This window comes from Labeo rohita, unplaced genomic scaffold (genome assembly GCF_022985175.1).
Source record: "Labeo rohita strain BAU-BD-2019 unplaced genomic scaffold, IGBB_LRoh.1.0 scaffold_86, whole genome shotgun sequence".
NCBI classification, from domain to species: Eukaryota; Metazoa; Chordata; class Actinopteri; order Cypriniformes; family Cyprinidae; genus Labeo; species Labeo rohita.
In genome coordinates, this window is record NW_026129810.1 from 546,293 (window position 1) to 568,246 (window position 21,954).

General features: G+C 39.7%; 1 protein-coding gene across 1 annotated transcript; it reads left to right on the top strand.

Moving 5' to 3' along the window:
• The first annotated feature begins 206 nt into the window (after positions 1–206).
• Positions 207–21,896, top strand: col9a3 (collagen, type IX, alpha 3). The gene is made up of 32 exons (XM_051104971.1): positions 207–314; positions 1,025–1,096; positions 1,689–1,724; positions 2,080–2,151; positions 2,264–2,317; positions 4,995–5,030; positions 5,263–5,286; positions 5,413–5,466; positions 5,819–5,872; positions 5,954–5,995; positions 7,678–7,734; positions 10,385–10,438; positions 10,549–10,602; positions 11,376–11,429; positions 11,526–11,579; positions 11,691–11,744; positions 11,851–11,904; positions 11,983–12,036; positions 12,117–12,170; positions 12,443–12,487; positions 13,966–14,019; positions 14,214–14,267; positions 14,550–14,603; positions 14,825–14,896; positions 15,197–15,232; positions 15,719–15,763; positions 15,845–15,877; positions 19,681–19,827; positions 19,913–19,967; positions 20,051–20,233; positions 21,235–21,312; positions 21,618–21,896. Exons 1-32 carry the CDS (start codon positions 249–251, stop codon positions 21,800–21,802), a joined length of 2,040 nt encoding a protein of 679 aa, XP_050960928.1. The 5' UTR covers positions 207–248; the 3' UTR covers positions 21,803–21,896.
• Positions 21,897–21,954: the final 58 nt, after the last annotated feature.

Consider the following 21,954-nt stretch of genomic DNA (forward strand, 5'->3'; position numbering starts at 1 on the left):
CCATTGAAACAACTGATAATTTGTTCACTGGTTGATTTGACTTAATTTGCGCGAAGCTGTCGCCTAAATGTTTCACCTGTGATGAGTGTTGACTGGTGTCAGAGTGAGCTGTGCAGTGGAATCCCGAGCATCCGTCCGCGCTGAGCTCATGTCCGCCCCCTCCGCCGGACTCAGCGCTGCCCCTTTATCTGCAATCATACTGAGAGTCGTCCAGCACAGGGCACAGGACTGAGGGGAGCACAGGAGCCATGGCCGTGTTCTCAGCGCTGCATTTACTCTTTCTTTTCCAGCTGTTAACATCGTCTCTCGCTCAGGTAAGACAGACGCGCGTTCTGCCCGTTAATCGACCGGACAGTTTGCCTAAAAACCTGCCGCTTCTGCTCGATCATGTGCCGCCTACAGTAACATCGAGGCTGAGAACCGCAACCTGTGGCGCGGTGTAGAAACAAAGTTAGTGCACATCAGTCTCTAGCTAATGAGTTTGTTAAATCTAAGGAAGTATATTAATAGCATCCATGCATTTTTATTTTCTTGGTTTCTAAACGCTTTGTGGACTGACTGTAATGTGTGTATTGTAAGGTTAAACAGTGCAGGTGTTTCCCCTGACCCTTAAAATGACTTTTGTTGGTGCACAGATATATATTTTACATGAATAAATCTGTTCATATTGATATTAGTAAAAAAAAAGTTAAAAACACGTTAGCTTATACAACAGTTTCTCACAGTGTAATGTGATCGTCACACAACGGCATCTTTGTGAGATCTTTGCGGTGTTTGTTCATTCGTTTCACCTCGCTTGTGTTCATCGTGTTGGTCTTTTTGTGTCTGAATATGTTACATTTCCATGCAAATCACACTGTGACTAGTTTATTTTCATGTATGAACAGATTTAATTCCAGTTGCGTTCAGATTTCACTCAGAAACTTGGCATTTTGTGCTGACTCCTAAAGGGCATTTGTTTGATTTACATCGATTTCTTTATTTGATTATGCCAATCTGGATTTTGTGTCCTTTATGTTTATAGCAAAGGCCGGGGCCGCGGGGTGCACCTGGAGCGCCGGGGCCGCCGGGACCCCCAGGGAAAGATGGCATTGATGTGAGTTCCAGATTAATGTGTCCATGTTTTATATATGCTCATATGTTTATTTATTCTGCTTGTGTTTGTTGCACATTTTAGGTGAGAAACAACAGAGGGACAAAAAGATTTATTTGAAAAGATTTTCTTTCTGTGAATTAAACAAATCTCGTATCAATAGTCTAAAACCTTGATGTAAATGAGCTTTATTATATTGCATGTGTGAACAGCAGTGTTTGACTGTTTGAGACGGGCTGTTAACGGTGAAGGAAAAAACTCTCAGGAATTTACGCATGTAAACGAGGAAAGCGGCGAATGTTTCCTTAGTAAACGAAAATCTGCTTAGCCCGAGCAGCAGGGGTGCAGTGACAGAGGGCCCATTCATTCGGCCTCAAATCAAACACAAGCATCTAAAGTTTCCCCAGCCCCCTCCACCTTCACTCTCCTGCTCTCCACACTTTCTCGCATTGAATATCATTCAGCTCAGAACAGACCTTCGTGGAGAAGGAGAACAGCACTACCTTTTGTAACACAAAGTAAGACATGACGATCACTGTGGACTGTTGTCTAGTCACTGATATGTCTAACGTAACTATGATTGTGATCTGTGCAGGGTAAACCTGGCCCTGCCGGACTTCCAGGAAAGCCTGTGAGTATCTGTGGATGTGCTGCTTGTAAAATCCCCTCACGTCCGATACTTTAAAGCACTGATTTTACTAGTTTACTTTGCTCGTGCATTTAACGTGCATCCCAATGCTAAAGGCGCAGAATTGTTCGCTCGCCTCATATCTCTGGTGATTTTTCTGACAGTGCTTTTCAGTCAAGATTTTGTGTAAATAATGAGTCGAATGTCACGTTTGAACCCCATCCAGCTACTTACAATATTTCCTTCCAAAGACTACAAGCAAAGTCGGTCTGTTAGATGCAGTTAATAACATGTAAACACAAAGTCGATGCACAAATCGTATTTTTGAAATGAAATTCGAATTCTCTTTTGATCGCAGGGGCCGAAAGGTAAAGCAGGTAAACCTGGGGCCGCAGGAAGCCCGGGACTGCCTGGCCTCCCTGGTGTGGATGTAAGTCACGGATGCCGCACGCACACTCTCTTTTCCTTTTATTTATAGAAGGGAAATCATTTAAGCACAACGCAACATTGGCTCCTGGTCATGAACATGTCCTGTTCTGTAGGGTTTGACCGGTCCGGACGGTCCAGCTGGCAAGGACGGACCACCAGGAGCAGCAGTAAGTGACTCTCAGTTTTGTTTGAGTTGAGTTGTCCATCTTTTCTGTTTTTGAGGTGTGATTAAAATGTCTGAAGCTCATCTGCTGTAGTATATGTGTTCCATATGACCATTTAAAAGTATTAATAACTCTTGTAGTTTGGATTTTCAAACTATATTTTGTGCTCATAAATTGTGGCCTGAGCACAGTGTGCATCCGCTAGCAAACGTTTTAATGAGGATCAGGTGACTTCAGACGAATCCGTAGTTTTCTCTAATCCAGCCTGGAATGTGAAGTCGTCCCACCGCAGGTTTTTTGTTAATTAGTCTCTTGGAATCAGCAGAAATCACTGTAATTCTGCGCGGCTGATGGCAGTGAGCTGTGGATGGAGTGTGACGCTCATGTGATGTGTCTTATAACAGTGTGATTCATAATAAATGGCCTGAACGGTTTGACAGCGATAGAATGCGACATACTGTAGATGTCAGTTAATCTTATTTAGCTGCAGTTCATCGAGGGATCTTTAGGAATGTGCTGTTATCTGTATTATCAGTTCAATTTTGTGTAAAAAAAAAAAGATTTTGTTTGTCATAAGCAGTGTTGCACAGTCAAATGTTTTGTTTACCACTCCATTTAATAGGAAATATATAATTAATAAACAAACTATATCTAGTGAACATAATATGTAATGAACAAACCAAATTGCAGATTTAAAGGTGGTAGGTGGTCAAATCTACAGTGAACGGTATTAAAGGCCAGCGCATGTGTGCTCATGTGTTTGCCAGCTGTCATGAGGGACGTCTGCTGTCAGCTCTGCTGACTTTGAGTGACAGTTTCTGTTGTGGGGAACTGAAAAAAAGTTGAACGACCATTACTATTCATTTCAAGTACTTTTTATATTTTATATTTTTTATATTTTATGCATGATCTAATCATAAACCATGATTTTCATTTAAGCCCATTTTGTTCAGTTTGGATAAAAAATAAAAAAGCAAATAACTCTTTACATGGAATAAAAGAAACTATTTTATTTAGTTTTAATAGTATTTTCATGTGACATCAGAGTGCTGATGTGCAGAACACATACTGACTGCAGACACTGTACTTTTGTCTGCTGTATTTATTTATTTAGTTATTTATTTGCTTGCACGTGTTGCTCTTTTGTTGGTTTGATTGTTTTTTCTGTGGATCATTTGTGGATAAAAGCATCTGCTAAATGAACGTAAATCTAAATGTATTTATTGTTAGTACGTAACAGAAAATATGCTGCCTATTTTAAACAGAAGCCGAAGTCTTAATTAATCTAAATTAAAAACTGATTGAAAAACAGCTTTTAGCTTTATCATAATGAAAATTGAACTTTCATATTACAGCTTGTTTATGTTTTGTTTTGGTGGGAAGAATTTGTAAAAAGCCAAATTATTTTATTTAATTATTGTTTTGTGTTTTTGAGCAAGATGAAAAAGGGGGAGACTTGATCAAGACTTGAACTTAATTTGCAACTGTTAAAGAAGTGTGCTCCATATAGTGTGAATGAAGTTCAGACATACTGTACATCCGCCATGTTGTCATTGTGACATGAGCGAATAGCGACTGGCTTCACTGCCATTCACAAATCCCCTCCCATGGCCTCATGGGATAGTAAAATGTCCATCAATTGCGTACTTAAGAATCCGGACAGAACTAGTAGCGGGCTCCAGGTTTGCTTACTTTTTTTTCTTTGTGTAGTCAGCGTTGAGGAATAACAGAATACATGTAAATTAGTTACGCATTTAAAATGCAAAATGTGAGTATTTCATTACAGTTTCATCTTAAATGGGTGGTAATCAAATTACAGTTACATCCGAAATATATTTTAGATGAATGAAGTGATTTCTTTAAAATTGGAGGTCATGTATTTTGTTTAAACATGAATGTAAACTGTACCGGACAATTAATAGAAACAGAAATCGGTGATTCTCCGACAGTCAGCAAAAGCGTCCTAAACTATGGTTTTCAAGTTTTTTACTCCTTGCAGAATATGCTAAATTTGAATCATTTAACAACATTAGATGGATCGTAACAATTGCGTGTTATTTTTATTTAGTACTGTCCTGAATAAGCGGTGCCACACAGCACGTCTACATTTACTCCACACAACAAAATAACTGAATTTATAAAAATTGTACATACCCTTTAATCTTAACTGTCTGTGGTTACCTGGATGATCCACGACTGTTTTCCTGTTTTGTGCGAGTTGTTCATGGGTCCCTTGTTTGTCCTGAGGAATTTAATCTGTCCGCTGATCTTCAGAAAAATCTCCTGCACATTCTCAGGTTTTCCAGCATCTTTCACACACTTGACCTCTTTCCAACAATGACGGTTTGATTTAGAGATTCTTCTCTTCACACTGAGGGCAGTTGAGGGACTCAACTACTACAAAAGGTGACACCATTTACTAATGCCTTAGGAGACCAGGGGATGTAAACTATTGAACAGGATGATGTGTAAAGGTTTTTTTTATTTTGACGTCACGCAGTCATGCGTGTACAGAGCGAACGCGTGGCAGGGAAGAGTATGATCGGTGTGCCGTTCACACCTTGCTTTAACATGCTAGTTACAGTTGTGATGTACTGACTGCTTCTCAGCCTGCCAGCTCAGACCTTTATTTTGAACATTATTTTGAGCTCAGAATATTATTTTGTGTGTGTTGCTGTAGGGTGACCGAGGACCTCCTGGACCAGATGGACCGCCTGTAGGTGCCTAGCATCAGTCAATCCACAGTAAACACAGTAAACATATGACATTTCAACCTGTTTCCAACAGCACAGGACCAAAAGATGTTCTCCAGTTTAAGCCCACACCATACTTTTGTCACTTAAACATACAACCGCCATTACAGACATTCACAAAACGTTTGTCTAGTGTAGTATCGTGACAAACACGTCATCGACTTGTCTTACGTTCTCTTCTCTTGTCATCCTCAGGGCAGAGGCAGACCGGGAGCTCTGGTGAGTACAACCCATCCAAAATAGGAATTAGAGGAGGAATGATCTGAGGATACTTAAGAAAAGAAAATGTACAGCCAGTATCAAGCATTTGCACTGTGTGTGTGTGTGTGTGTTTTCTGATCTCAGGGTCTTGCTGGAGCTAATGGACTTCCAGGTGGACCAGGACCTCAGGGTCCCCCAGTGAGTAACTGTTCAAATGGTTTTTGTTTATGTTGCTGGTCGTGTGCTAGAACACTGTCTGCACTGCACAAATGAAAAACAACATCTTGGTCATGAGGAGTTCAGCAGCACAGAGACGAGCAGATGAGACATGATGCACATAATGTTTGTGTCACACGAGCTTTGACTGTGAAGTCAGTAATATTTGAAGCGCATCACTCTTCAGTCCATGGAGAATAAATAAACACGTAGATGTGTTTTTAGCAGGTTGAATTGGCAGGAAGTACAAACGTTCTGTAAGATAATGGTGATAGCAGGTTTGTCTGTGGACGAGTGCTGTGATGAGTGACTCAGGTTTGTGTGATGGTTGTAGGGACCCGAGGGTCTTCCAGGACTTCCTGGTCTTCCAGGCCCAGATGGACCTCCTGTAAGTACCTGCAACACTAAGTGCAAAAACACTTTGATTTTATTCAAACAATTCAATTTCATGTTTACTTCTTCTTTTTAGGGACTCCCAGGAACCCTTCCTGAAGGCAGTGGAGATCTGCTGGTACGTTATGACGCGTTGCCACTTTTGAATGAAAACTATTGTAACGTACTACATTGAAAAAAAAACCAAAAAACTTTGTACAAACTAAAAAAAAAACAAAAAAAAACATAAACTGACCATTTGCACGCTTACTTCCTTGTTTTAGACAAACCAGCTCAGTCATTTCCGGTCAGCTGTACTCTCGACATAATCCATTCACAATTTGAAGAAAAGTTTTGTTTGTCTAAGAGGACCAAACATTCATGTTATACTGTTTCAAGAATGACAAACGCAGGTGTAAAAAATGTCATTGCTGTGATTGACAATAATAACCGAACCAAACATCTGACAAACCGATGTCAAAAACTGAGCTGTGCGTTAAATGATTCAGAGTAAATTCAGAGAAACAAAACTACAGCAGTAACAAGTTTGTGTTGGTGGAGCTATTTAATAGCTTTTACAGTTCAAGATAAAACTTAAAAGATGTAGTTATTAAATTAAATATTAACTATTTCACATTGATATTGATTCATATTAAATGCATTATTTAATTCTTATACCATTAATATTTCACTTATTTAATTTGTGGTGAACTATATATAGGTATTTAAATAATTCGCCCTTATAGGCTGTTTGTGTCTGGGCGTATTTATTTATTTTAATGACTTTCTGCACTTGCTATACAATATACTTGTGTGGTAAAAGTACTAAAAATTGTTATACTAGTAATTTTGTAATAAATAGAAAAGCAAGACTACTGAAAACTAGGGAGTTGAAATGGCAGCTGCAGCCAATGAGTGATCCTCTACTGCCATCTTCTGGTCGAATACAATTTCTTTTCATCCATCCTCAGCCTAATCAAAAGCGCAGCGCTAACCCAATGATGTATGCGTTAAATCCCATCGTAGCTGAACATTAAACACTATCAAGTCTTACATTTTTCAAATCTCAAAAATAATACTTCATTTCAAAATGTTTCAGAAGTTCAGAAGCGAAACATTTTCATTTTGTAGACTGGAGATATGATGGATCGGATAAAGCTGCGTTTTTTTTGCACTGTACCACATTTGACATATGTTTTTTAGAAATGTCACTGAATGTAGGTGAAGATATATGTAGGCTTTTTAACTTTAACAAAAGATAATTAAGATATTATATTAAAGTCGATCTTTTCATTTTTAATCTTATTTTGAAGATAAATTAAGATTTAAAAAATGGTTAGTCGATGTTTAATTTAGTTTACTTTCTTTGAGAAATCTTGATTCTAGCCGGTTTGTGTTGTGCACATCATCACTCTGGTGTCAAGCAAAAATACCAAAATGATTTCTTTTCAATTATTTTATGGGGAGTGGTATTTGCTTTTAGACGAACTGAGCAAAACAGGTTTAAAGGGAAATCTTGATTTTCGATCAGATACTTTAAGTAATAAAATCACTTTTATTTCTGTGTACTGCATGTAAACAGCATAGACGCCATCAGCATTTACATCTACGGTGCTTGCAATGTGTAGAGAGATCTGTTGTAAGTGTAATTGCATTTTCAGCACAGATCTTTATGAACATGAAGATGAACAAACATAAATCTAACGTTCATCTCAACCTTCCATCATTGCTAGTTAAGTTTGCCTTATTAGGGAGGATCAATCTTCAGCGGTCTTGTTTTTCTTTGCATGCAGATTGATTGCATCATTGTCTTGTTTGCAGTGTCCGGCCATCTGTCCTCCGGGTCCTCCTGGACCGCCGGGAATGCCTGGATTCAAGGTACTCGATCACAATGACACTGCTGCCCGATTGGACCGAACTCAAGCGTTTGTAGAGCTGCTTATTACGCTTCAAATGAATGAACTTCACGCTGTCGTTGATCTAAAATGAACCAACACTGAACTGATTTGAGCAGAATCTGAACTGTCCATTCTTGAGTTTCCATAATTGACTCTGCTATTTCCTGTTGATCTTTTTGAAGCGCATTAGACACAATCTGTACGGTGTGAAGTGCTATAGAAATAAATGTGACTTGACATCTGCAGTGACCTGATAAAACTAGAGATGCACTGATGGCAATTTTCTCGGCCGATTCCGATTTTCTTTCTAAGAACTATAATTGACAGCCTAAAAAAAAAAAAAAATCTGTAATGGAGCGTAGCGTTAGTTCTGGCAGGTCACGTTAGTCAGCTCATTCACGTCTACCTCTAGGAATACGACGCCAATCATAACGCCCTTTATACGGCCCTTTCAGGTGCTAATCACCCACCTCCATGCCCAACTCCTCCTCTGATCCAGTCAGGACTTGGCATTGGATTTTTCTCGTGGAGTCAGGCCACTGAATTATGTTGTTACAAGAAATAATCACTTAAAACATTAATGATATCTGCTACATTAATCATTAATGTTTGTTCTGTTCTCTGTGGGGTTATTTATGCTCTCCTTGCTCCTGTCCATGCTAGGCTGCATGAATGGACAGGGAGTGTTTGCCCAGAACAGAACCATACCCCCAACCTAAAATGTATGCTAATATAAGTAATCTGACAGAACATTTTTTAAATGCAAAAAAATCTTTGCATAATAAGAATCCTTCCATTCAATGCTCCGTGACTGGAAGGAGGAGGTAGAAATAACAACTGACTGAAAAGGAGTTGCTGTATATAAAACAGATGTCATTTCCCACTATGATTGTAAATGGGCATTTTCCCCCTAACCTCATTAAATGTGTCATCTTTCACATCAAATTCTTACACTGGGTCAATTATCAGTATGAAATCAGTATCAACAAACTCCATCTTTCCACTACAGAAGAAACTGAATCTGCAGACGTGGCATTAGATGTGTTTACCTGGACTGTGCCATAAATGCATTCACACTGCAAGTTTCATGTTTCAAATATTTTTCAAACATACAAATAAGAAATGTTGGGAAAAATGCAATGATACTTTTTAATATGAAACCAAACCAGCAGCAGTGTTGGGGAGGAGCTAGTTACATGTAACAGAATTGCATCATTTAATTACAAAATAAATGTAATTGTAATTAGTTACAGTTACTGAGAAAAAATATATAATTAAATTACAGTTACCTTTGAAAAATGTTAATGATTACAAAGGGGGTTACATCTGAATATTTTCACACATCCACATACAGACTTCTTTTATAAACTGCATTGACTGCTCTAAAATGACACACAAATGTTTCAGGAGTTTAGGACACAAAATAGGACACATGCTTATTTGATATCTGTTTTCTTTCCTATTTGGGTTTATGCATATACTTTAGTTTTTAAGATTAATAGTTTTTTTTCCAAGGCATTGTTAGATGCCAGTGTTTCCTGTCATAACTATGCAAACATTTGATTTCAAAACCAGTATCATAGCTATTAAACTATTACTTATGATTTCAAATCTGAATTTAACCTCAGAATGATCTAAAATGATGTAAACACAAGTAAATAAGAGGTGTTAGGTCTGAATTTGGGGTGTCTGTGCTTTAAATTAAATTATTACACAGCTCTGTGGAAAGCTTGATTGAGCTGTGTAATAAATGGGATAATGTACATCCAGCCAGTTGTTAGTGCAGTATTTACCTTTACTTATTCTTAATTGAAGTGATGAAGGATTTTAAAGTCTGACAGTAATCAGTGTTGAGTGCTACTGTAAGGTTCACTCTGCCTGCTTTAAATGCTTCAAAATGATTAACAGTTGACAATTTTAGAAATGTAGAAAAGTTATCAAAAAGTAATCAAAAGTACTTATTACATTTTAAATTGAGTAACTTGTAATCTGTAACCTGTTACATTTCCAAAGTAACCTTCCCAACACTGACTACCAGTAGGTGGCGGCAAATGACTGCTTTAATGAGTGAGTCACGTAGACATTCATTCGACCGATTTGTACAAACGGCTGATTCATTCAGAAACGGGGCGATAGGCTGTTGTTACGAATGGGTTACTGAATCATTGACTCGCTCGATTCCTTCAAAAACGTGGATTCGTTCAGTAAGGAAACGTTGCTGTTTTGCTCAGAGACACACAACAGTTCTGCTGTGGCAATGAAATTGAGCAAAAATAGTCAATATTGTGTCTAAAATGTAAGTCACTTTGTTTTACTTCTTGTTTATTGAGCTACTATTGTATGAAATCAACGTCACATTGCAACCTTGTTGAAGTGTCGTGCAATGTTGCGTACCTAAATCATATTATAAATATCTTTTTTGTCTAGCGCAGTATGCATCTGTAACTTTCTGCACGAGTCTCTCCCATATACTCACTCTGGCGCCAGGGTGACACCAAAACAGGCTGATAAATCGGTTAATTCCGGTCCCTGGCCAGAGGATCAGTGCATCTCTAGACAAAATATCTTTTTTTTTTTTTTTGTTGCAAAGGATATCACAAACTATAATCTGCTTCTGTGCTTTCATGTAGGGTCATACAGGTCATAAAGGCAGTAAAGGAGAGGTGGGGAAAGACGGCGAGAAGGTGAGACTGTTACGTAACAGACTGAAGCACTATTGTAAAGTTGAAGAATTAACCTAAAGCAGAGAGCAGCATGTTGGTAATGTGTTTCTGTGGCTGTCTCTTCCCATCAGGGCGATCAGGGCCCGCCGGGGCCGCCGGGAATCCCAGGGACAGTGGGTTTACAGGTGCGACTGATTCACAGCCCATCTCAGCTACACCTGCGGCAGCGCTTAGCAAGACTGCAACCGTGTCTTAAACTGATGTTTTGGCTGGGGGTGCGGAGAGGGTTGCTCTCGAAAATATGTCATTTATTCTTTTGTAGTTAAAGAGAAAAAAAAAAACAATAACAAGTACTAGTAGAAGAACACAATATTTCATGTCATCAACTGCCTGTAACAATTCTGTCATAAAACAGTGGTTACTTAAATCTTACCTTGCGCTCGACCACTGTTAAACTTGAAGGATCTGTGAACGGTAAAGCCCGTCTTCTCAAATTTGATCGGCATGTCAGTTGTTTTGGCTCTACAAGCATCAAAAATGTAACTTTTTAAACTGTTTATCATCCTAACAGCAATGAGAGTAATGGAGTACAGCGGAGCAGCATCAACAATATGAAATTAAAATGTGGCGGCATCTAATTATTGGGTGATATGGTGGTTACGGGCCCAGTCTGAGGATCCGTCAGCACTGTTTACAGTACACCTGCTGCTTTGGTCAAATCAACGTCTCCTTTATTTCTTTTATAAAATGGAGCGCTATGATAAAAGAGCACAGGGTTAAATAGAAGAGCTGAACAGGATAGAATAGAGTAGAATCAAGTAGAGTTGATCAAAATAAGCAAAGTGACACATTCTGCTCCAAAAATATACCACACTGTATGTTGTGGGAAACACAAATATCATGTCCAGATTTTAGTACCTTTTCCATTCACTCTTTTGTGTGTATTGGTGTGTTTAAGGGCTCTCGAGGGCTGAGAGGACTGCAGGGTCCGGTGGGAGCAGTAGGAGACAGAGTAAGACCTCAGTAACATTTTACCAAAACCGATACGAGCGTATGCCGCGTCCAAACAGCCGTGTCCTTCATCGTTTCCATCTACTTCTCTGTGTAGGGATTGCCTGGATTCAGAGGAAAACCCGGAATTGCTGGCGTCATTGGAAAGACCGTGAGTGTTTCATCACTCCTTTGCGCATTTCTTTTTTTTTTTTCTTTAGTGTGTGTGCTTCTGTTAATAAATAATGAAATCGTAAAACGTTTGATGTTGCTCTTCTGATAGGGTGATGCTGGCGATAAAGGACCGCAAGGTTTCAAGGGGCCCAAAGGAGAGATAGTAAGCGAATGACTTGCTGGAGGCCCTTCATACTTATTTCAGTGTAGACCTTCATTTCTTGTGATTGTGATACTGTGACAATGTGTCAATGTCATCCTCTTCATAGGGGAAAATAGGCCCCAAGGGACTACCTGGAGGTGCGGGACCTAAAGGCGAACCTGTAAGGAACTGTATTATTTCCTGACTCTTTTGATGAGTGTTAGATTTCCCCATTATAATGCTGTGTGTGGAACCGCAGGGCATCCCGGGCAGGGACGGGAAGGATGGAACTCAAGGACTAGACGGCGAAAAGGTAACGAGCAGCTCGTTTCTGCCGAGACGCGTCTTGGCGTCGTTTCTTGTGATGCTGATGGTGTTTGCTTGTGTTGACAGGGAGATGCTGGTAGACCTGGAGTACCTGGTGAGAAAGGACCTAATGGTCTGCCTGTACGTATCACCGTTCATTACACTGTTGTAAAAATGCACACAGCACACAAATTAAAATTGAGACAAGAAATGCTGTGATTATGTGATCTTTTTCCATTCGTCTCTGCTTGTTTTTTTAATCTGGAACGTTTTCATTCACCCATGAGATCATTTGGTTGTTCTGTTTAATAATAACTTTTGAGTGCTTCATCACTTTTCAGTAGCTTTGTTTGCTGGGCTTTGTATCTTTGCGCAACTCACAAGAAGTCTAAATCTATTTGTGTGTAATTCAGGGCTTGCCAGGAAAAGCTGGTGCAAAAGGGGCCAAAGGAGGAGTTGTAAGTATATCAATCTATTTGCCACTTATTTGAGAGCCATTAATACCTGAAATATATTCAGTTGAAATATAGTCAGATAAGACATACAAAATGTCATCACATTTGTCATTATAATTTTATTATTATTTTTTTGCTATATCAGCCAAAGAGGAAACGTGTCATTTTTTGAGATTAGAGTTCCTCAGCGAGATTGTATAAACTTACTTGCCCTTCACACACAATGAATTTTTACATCGTCCCTCCATGTGTGACCTTTACGATCACATCTTTTGCAGCGTTTTGTTTTGTTCTAAACACATATTGCTCAAGTTAAAAGAAGTTATTTATTTGTTCATTCCACCACTCCGCATCTCACTTTTTTTTAGTCCAAAAATTGGACCATCAAATTGGAACACAGTAGAATTTAAAATAAAAATATTTACACTGAGAGATGTAGATCAGGACGATTGTAGATTTTTTTTTTTATTTAAGCATAAATGTAACCATATGTTAGGATGTTTAGATATTATTACTTCTTTGTCAAGTGATAATATCTAAACATACTTGAATTGATTTTGCAGTGTAAAACGCTGCTGTCTGAACTTTATTTGAAGAAATGAAACGAGCGAAGCTTACTGTTTACTGCGAAGACCACATTGGGAGGTTATCATTGGGATAAGGTCGGGATGCTCACTGCACTACTGCAACAGCATATACTGTTTGTCATTATACCAAGATAGATGTAAATTATATCAGACTGTCTGTCTGTGTTAAGTGTTCAGCAAAATATTTTCTTTACAGTTAAACCATGATTTTGAAGGCAGAGCATCCACTGCCATCCACTATTTGTGAATTTAAGCTTAAATTCATGTAATTCAGTTCAGATAACTCCTGGACAATACTTTTATGTCATCTGAGTGCTTAACTTTATTCATGAGAGTGGCATATTTCATTGAGTTATGTTCTCTTCAGTACTTGGCCGGTCTTCAGTGTGCTGACAGCAGGAGCTCTAAAAGACCTGCGGTGCTTCTTATTAGTACATCTGTGTTTCTGCTCCCTGTGTTCTAGCTGGGAAACCAGGGCAGAAGAATTGACGAAATAAGTATTTGGAAATGGGAATATTACTAATCACTACAGTCACACTCAAGGCACCTGCCCTTATGTCGTTCAAGCTTGGTTAGTTTCTAAATGAATGTTAAAAACCAAGGTGCACTGAGGAAGTTTGTGGCGAAACCGCAAAGATGAAAGGGGAATATAAATGTATGCTTCAGTGCCCTCGCTAAACTTCCTCCGGCCTCAGTGAGGCAACGGCAGTTTAAGAAATGATCAGCAGCTCTGGAGAGAGGCTTCTGTTAGCAGGGTGCCTGGGAAATGCGTGATCTGGAGGTGGACAGCTCTCCCATCTTTTGTTCTGACTCTACATGAATCAGACTGTAAGACCATCTGAGATCCACTGTACCCTGATGTGGTGTATAATGCAAGAATCCTTCTCCGTTTAGGGCAATTCAGGAGAGATGGGAGAAGCAGGACCCTCTGGAGAGCCAGGTATACCTGTATGTATCTGACCTATGACCTGATATGAACCCTTTCTGACAGCTGTAGTGTAGTAATGCATGCTGTAAAATCACATTCACATTCTCAGCCAGTGTTACTGCACTGACAACTTCTGTGACTATATACAGGTCATTTAGTAGGATGAGGCTACTGGTGTGCAATGGCTGCTTACTAAACGTGTCTCCTCCCACAGGGTGAGATTGGCATCCCAGGAGAGAGAGGAGAGGCCGGACCCAGAGGTGTGGCTGTAAGTAAAAACAAAGCCGACATCAGATGCTGGTTAAAACAGAATTTTATGTGAAGTGCTAGAGGTCAGCTGTGTGCTTCTGACATCACAAAACCACAAGTGAAAATCCCCATCTATCCTTTTCTGAATGAAGTCCTTGGAGTAAGACTGTGGTGGTGATGCCATGACACGCTCATCTGAAAGGAAGGTCAAACAGCTAAATCCCGAGAGATGATCATGTCATGTGCTGACAGGATTTGTGGCTGTTCATTGTCAAACTGACAGGATGTGCTTGTTTAATAGGGTGGCGTCGGACTATCTGGAAACCCCGGACCACAAGGTGTTAAAGGATTCCAGGTGAGCTGCATTATGGGATCATGTCAAGTGCCACAATGGAAAAATGTCTCTAATAACTGAAATGTGTGAAACATGCTTCATATTCCACGTCTTCTGAAGCCATAGGATAGGGTTTGGTGACGGTGAATGTCATTTATTATCTAGCAAACATCAGCAGCAATCGAATCTCTGACATCCGATTCCTTGGTTTATTAACGGGATTATTTCGTGTTTTTGTACAGGGTGTTAAAGGAGCTATAGGTGATCCAGGTCTGCCTGGTCCTACTGGAATCAGAGGCGGCTTTGGCGAGCGGGTGGGTGACGCTTACGAAAACATCTGTCTGTCTGATATTAGGAGTGTTCATCCTGTGTATTTTCAAATGTCTCTCAAAATGTCTTTTCTGTTTTAAACATCAACGTTCTTCATGAACTATATATTATATACATATATTACGTAGTTTAATCACAGACACGGTAAAGAACACAGCTCATATTTTAGTCGACATCTAGAGGTCCTGGTGACCTGTCTGTCCAGAGCTCCTGCCACAGAACAAAGGCCTTCTGTGTTCTCAGGCCTCCTTCATTCAGACACACATTCTCTCTCTCTCTCTCAGGGTCCAGTTGGAGCTGGAGGGCCTAAAGGAGACATGGTAAGAGCCATATCTGCACTGTTAAAAATGTTTGTGTGAAATTACAGTATATCCCAGGTTAATAATCCACAGTGGCACTTCACTTGTATCAAACTGCACGTTCAGAAATCGTAATCTTCATGCTTAAATAATGCTAAAATAAAATGGTCATCTTCATGCTAAGAATAGTTTGACTAACCTAAAGTCTGGCAATTATTTCATAATCTAGCTTGTCACCCACTAAATTTCTCACAGTGGGACGGGTAAACACAGCTTTATAATGTGAATTCACAGTAAAACAGGAGCAGTAAATCACTGTGATGTTAGCATCGTTGTGCTGTTCATTCAGTCATTTTTTAAGAATAAATCAACCCAGTATGCATTGATTTCACAGTACATTTCTGACTACAGCCATTTATTATAAAATAATCCTCTTTTTTTTTTTTACAGTGATGATCAATTATATATGTATGTTTTGGTAAGCTGACGTGTGCTTCTGTGTTTTAGGGAGTTGCTGGAAGTGACGGTTTACCGGGGGAGAACGGGGAGCCCGTACGTAACGTTGTTTATTTGCCACATGCAGCTGATTAGTCTTCTGATCCCTGACACAGACTCTGTTTCCTCTTATTTCAGGGTCCTTATGGTCCCGTCGGACAGAAAGGAGAGGTGAGATCTCATTTCATTTGAACACATTTTCCTGTTTTTGTACTATTCTAACCAGTTGCATATTTTGTCGAATGAAGAATTTAGAGGTCTGCTTTTACTTCAAAACCAGTGGACTGTATGATGATTCCCAAAATTATATACTTTGATACATTTAATTGACAGTACAATTATTAACATTGTTTTCATGTTACAGCATTTAACAGTCTAAATCAAAGAACACATATTTTATTTTAGAAAGTAATTACTGTTAAAACATCATCAGGTTGACTGATTATTAAAGGGGTCATGAACTGCCTTTTTTTATTTTGTAGTTCTCTGAGGTCCACTTATAATGTTATCAAGAATTTCTCAACAAAAACATCATAATTTAGAAGTTTAGACAGGCTATTTCGCTCTGTTTGAGTAGGCGTGGCGGATTGTAAACTCGGAAGTAAACGCCACTGCTATGATTGGCTAACGCTGTTTATTCATTCCTCATAGATGGATGCCACTGTGATTTAGGTTTTAAATGCATAAGTAACTTCATACATAACGATCTGCAAGAAGAGACAAAGCAATAGTGAGCACGTAATGAAAACAGTTACCCACACTTTTGTTGCGACATCACTGGTGGATCCAATATAGTCTTTTAGTGTTGATCTTTATAAAAAATCCAGCATCGAATTGTATCACTTACAGGACGTTTTTATAGTACAGTGACCTCTGGTATGTCAGAAGATCAAGGGAATTTTGGTTTCTCAGTTCATGACCCCTTTAATGACTGAATTTGCACTGTCCCATAGCTCATGTGTAGGGTTAAATACATTCTAACCTATGAGGCAGCAAATAAGGGTTACAAAAGTAAATGAAAGCATACTGTAGTTGGTGTGTTGGGCCCCCAAATCACTAAATCCACCCCTCAGTAGCCAAGGCTATTTTTAACCCAATTCAGAACCCACTGATAGTATTTTCAAAGGTGCCATATTTGCCTATTAGTGTTTACACTGTGAAGTTTCACATTTACAACATGATCACAGAATGACAGAAATGTCTGTTGAGCGCATGAACAGAATCAGAGTCCAGTCAGAGGGATTAACATGGCACGGAAACGACTCGATCAATAAAGCGCGCAACAGTTGAGCACAAGTTCACTGACACTCATTATAACCTACAAAGTGCAGGCGCGATATAAACGAGAGGAAGCAGTGTGCTGTAGTTAAACGACATCCTCTGTCCAGATCCTGGAGACCTCGATTAGCTTGTCCCGACGTGTTTGATTACAGTCGTGATAGGGTTGTGCAAGATGGGGGGAAAAAAAAAAAACTGACATTGTAATATTTTGCTTTTCTGCAATATATTTTGATATTGTCATTTTCACCAGATGATTTAAATAGCGATTTAAAAAAAACAAAAAAAAAAAAAATCTTTTTACACTTTTTGTAGGCCACATACCTATTGTTTTTTGTTCAATTTGACTATATCATTAAAAGTGTAATTGTTATCATTGTCATGATATTAAACAAATGACAAATATATCGTAATAATACTGTAAAATGACAATACTGATATTTCTATCTTAATTTCTTAACTTTCAATGGGTAAACTATCAATCAAGCTTTTATTCTGATGGGTTGCCAACAGTTTCAGAGTGAAGCTCAGCTGTGTGTTCAAGCAGCCCATGATATCAGTGTGTCAGAACAGTTCGATTCACAGTTTTCAGTCTCATGAACTGCGTAAAGGTGTGTAAACAGTTCAAGTGTTCGCCTGCCCATCCAGTGGTAAACGAATTTGCCTTGTTGTCCTCAATGGAGGCTCGAACCCGACACTCGGCTTGAGCTCAGAGTTCAAACCCCCCATTGCGGTACTACCTATAGGCAGAATAAAAGAAATAGAGGAGGAGATGGGGAGGTGGAGGGATGACGGAAGAACCGCAGCCCTGCAGAGTTCAGATGCAACCCTAATTAAACACACCTGATCCAACTAATCAAGTCCTTCAGGCTTAATTGAAAACTGTGTAGTATGTGTGTTGGAGCAAGGTTGGAACAAAACTCTGCAGGGCTGCAGCCCTTCAGGAACTGAGTTTGACACCCCTGGTGTAAGGAGTGTTGCTTATATAGGCTCGTAATGATGATTGACAGGACTGAATGTTTAGGCTCCTCCCGAACCTACGTTTGGAGCTTCATTTTGTGCTTAAAACTGGTAAAGCATCCATTTAAATAAATTGCCACCTGGCAATCACTGACAACCACACTAAGACACATCATAATAATGAATTTAATTTGGTACATTGTTCATCCCTAAGAGGGAGTGACATTTTGCAGGAAAGTGGACCTTAAGGGGCCAAAGATGTAAACCCTTTGATTAGGCTAGAAGTTCCCATTTTAATTCTGCTAATGTGGTGCAGTTCAGGCGGCCGCCTTGATGTCAAACGAGTCGGTCGAGTGTGAAATTGAATTAGCGCTGCTATCCGATAACAGGTCAGGTGTTCTGTTAAGTCTTGCAGGTGTGGGTCATCGCAGTGTCAATTGTTTTACTGCTTTTAGAAAATAGTAACTACATAGTTTCAGTTTCAGTCATGAATAAACCTTTAGCATGGTAATGGACATTCTTCCTTAAATGATCTCACGTCACTCTTAATTTCTTTTCTTAAATCACTTATTTGCCTGCTTAATAGTTTGAAGACCCACATAAATTGCATTCTGTTCACCTTCACCTCTTAGCTCAGCTTCCCCCTCGTCACCATCCCTTTGAAGCGAAGTGCCTACATCTTTGATTATACTTCGTTCAGTCCCTTTTGTTTGATCACTAAAAGTTGTCTGACTCTTCGTTCACTGTTTAAACATCACACAAGGTTAAAATTTGAATTTCTGGCGCTATCTCGTGACCAGTTTGTACTTATTTTACAAGGTGGCTAATTCTGACCTAGTGACAGGTAGGTTTAGGGGCGGGATTAGAGCTAGGTCATTTGTACAAATTTATACGAATTGGGGAACTTGGGAACTAAAAAATTAGCCACCTCGTAAAATGTGGGGTTGGAATTTCAGGGGATTATTCAAACAGACTGTCTGGAGCTACTGATTATGCAGGTGTTCATGCCGCTATTTCAACCAGAAGACCATTTGTTCTGCTTGCTACTGCTAAGACTGCAGCGAGCATGTGAAAGTACTGCTGCAGTTGCACAAATGCACATACGAAAATGCCCTCGAAGCAAATCCAGACAAGTGGCACTGGGGAGGAGGAGGGTTAAGGAAAAATTTCTGGCATGTTGCAATGAACCAGTTTACACTACCGCTGGAGTATTTACATGTTGACATTAAATGGAGCACAACAAATTACAAGTACCTGTCTAATCTAATATTTATGACGACTGCACATTTACTAGTACCAGTTTTCCATGTCTCTGGACTGTGGTGGAAAACAGCACCCTGAGAAAATCAACGCAAACACCACACAGAAATTGTCCTCTGGGATTCAACCCTTCATTCTCTGAGGCGGCAGCACGACCTACTGAGCCACCGTTCCTCCCAGCATGACTCTTGTAAATTGTTAGTATTTCCTCCTGTGAAGAATATGTAAATATCTTCTGAAGAACAGTGTTGCATAAGATCTTAAAAGAGATGGGACAAAATGAAAAACATCTTGCAGAGTCTACAAAGGGTGTATGCAGACTTATGACCTCAACTGTACATAGCAGTTAGCTGAACACGTCATAGCTCTTATCTCGAGTAGAGCTGGAGTGACTGAAACACTGACCAAATGCGAAATCTTTTATGCTGCTACTTGAAGGCAATCATTTCCTCCGTGTCGTTTTCTCCGTGTTATAGCCTGGTAAGCGTGGTGAGCTGGGAGCCAAAGGAGTTGTAGGACCACAGGGAGAGACCGGAGCCAGAGGAGCACCTGGAAAACCAGGACCGATGGGATTCCAAGGAGAGCAAGGTTTTCCAGGGGTCTCTGGAAAGACTGGTGTTCCTGTAAGCAACTGCCTGACAATATATTTTGACACTGTGTTTTAAACACACCATATGTCTCATGAGTACTGTTGTGATTCTGTTGTAGGGCAAATTGGCTAGTGAGCAGCACATCAGAGAACTGTGTGGCTCAATGATTGATGGTAAGACCTTTGTTCACCCATAAACTGCATTTGTGAAAAGCTTCAGGATGCAGACTGTAGCGCTTTGCTTGCGTTCATCTTAGATCAGATAGCTCAGCTCGCCGCTAACCTGAGAAGACCTCTGGCTCCGGGTGCCGTGGGACGCCCAGGACCACCTGGGCCTCCGGGAAAGCAAGGAGAAGTTGGATCCATCGGTCACCCTGGAGCCCTTGGCCCACCAGGTTATAGAGGACTGCCAGGAGACCTTGGTGATCCTGGTCCTCGAGGTGAGAGACTGATCATGTTTTTTTAACAAATGGTTAAAGGGATAAATGTGCACAAAGCTACCATTTAGGGTGCATTTTAATTAGGTAATGAAGTGCATTTGTTAAGAGTATTCATCTTTTTATGTTTATGTTAGTTAAATACAACTGTTCTTTGTTAGGCCCAGGTCCACTGAATAATAATGAGATAACTTTTGTAAATTTTAGTAAATGTTGAAATTACTATTGTGCAAGTAATAAATGCTTTTTATTGCTAGTTCAGGTTAACTAATGTTAATTAAACAGAACCCTTATTATAAAGTGTTAGCCAGATTTCCTCAGGACAGGCTTTATGTAGCTATAGAATATAATGTCAGTGAAACATTTCTCAAGTCACTTTTTCAAAATTTCACATCCATAATGCACTAACAGTACCAAAACTCTTCATACATGTCTCAAATCATTCTTTGTCACTCACAAAACAAGCTAAAATGCTAATATCAATTAGCGTTACACGGTGTTCTCTTCTGTAAAATTTCTTTACTGAACAAGAATAAAATCATTTGTGTAGGCAGTAATGAAACCAAACACTAACAGATACTCAGCTACATCTAATTATTTTGATAGTATTTTTATTTTTAGATTTGGAATGTTTATTACACTGTAGTATCAGTGTACCTTGTTCGGTTTTGAAAAAAACTGTTTTAAAAAGTGTACATTAACATGGAACTTGTCCTGTAGGTACATGTGAATTTGGTGATGTTTGTGTTGGAGTGAGAAATCATGTTGTGTGAAAGATTTAGTCTCCAAGTGTATTTTGTGTCAAAGCAATGGAAAATGAGCCACACTTTAGCCCACATGGACTGCTGTTGTGCTCACTGTGTGACGTTTTGAAAGCGACTGTTTTCACAGCTGTGAAAATGTTACTGCATTCATACACATAATAGCAAATATCAATGTTATATCCTAAAATGAATTCATATATCGCATTCCAGAATAAATTTCCATGCATGTTCATTCTGCAGGGGATGTTGGGGAGCCAGGTGATAAGGGGGCTGTAGGTAAAGCCATCGAAGGGCCCGCTGGAGACCAGGGTGATCCAGGTATGTACAGTCTTTTCAGCAGTACATTAAGCATGTCAAATACATTATCAATGCAGCTTGTCAATGTGAAGTAGCTTATTAAGAAAAAAAAAACATTGGCTGCACAGCAGGGCTGTGTGTTAAAAAAAATTCAAATATTAACCCAAAAAATGCACTTTTTCTAAATGATTAGCATGTAAATAGTATGTTAGATGGGTCAGAGGCGGTAGTACTCTTCTTTCCTCAAATTCAGTATTGCTGGGCATCGATCCCAGGATTGTTCCAAGTGATTCATCATTCTAATCGTTCCTCTCTGTGGCCGTCAGGTCTGCCAGGCGTGAATGGCATCGTCAAAGACGGCCGCGACGGAGCACCTGGAGATCCAGGAGAGGCAGGAGAAGCAGGAAGACCCGGCAGACCAGGACACCAGGGATCACCCGGAATCTGTGACACGTCAGCGTGCCAAGGAGCCGCGGTTCACGGGAAGTCCTCCAACCCCAAGAACCATTAACGCGAGAAACAACACGAGAAATTCCCTTTCAGGAATGCTTCTGGAGGAGAAACGGAACTGAAGAAGTGTCAGAGGACGTCAAAAATAGCGTTTTCAGAGCCGAATGAACATTGAGCATCGGAGCGGAACGTTCAAGATTCCATCTGTGTGAC

Excerpts from the sequence above, each read along its gene's own strand:
- col9a3 (XM_051104971.1), top strand. The coding sequence starts at position 249 with ATGGCCGTGTTCTCAGCGCTGCATTTACTCTTTCTTTTCCAGCTGTTA. Across the intron at positions 5,287-5,412 it reads GAGGCAGACCGGGAGCTCTG|GGTCTTGCTGGAGCTAATGG; the intron begins GTGAGTACAACC and ends TTCTGATCTCAG. Across the intron at positions 20,234-21,234 it reads TGGTGATCCTGGTCCTCGAG|GGGATGTTGGGGAGCCAGGT; the intron begins GTGAGAGACTGA and ends TTCATTCTGCAG.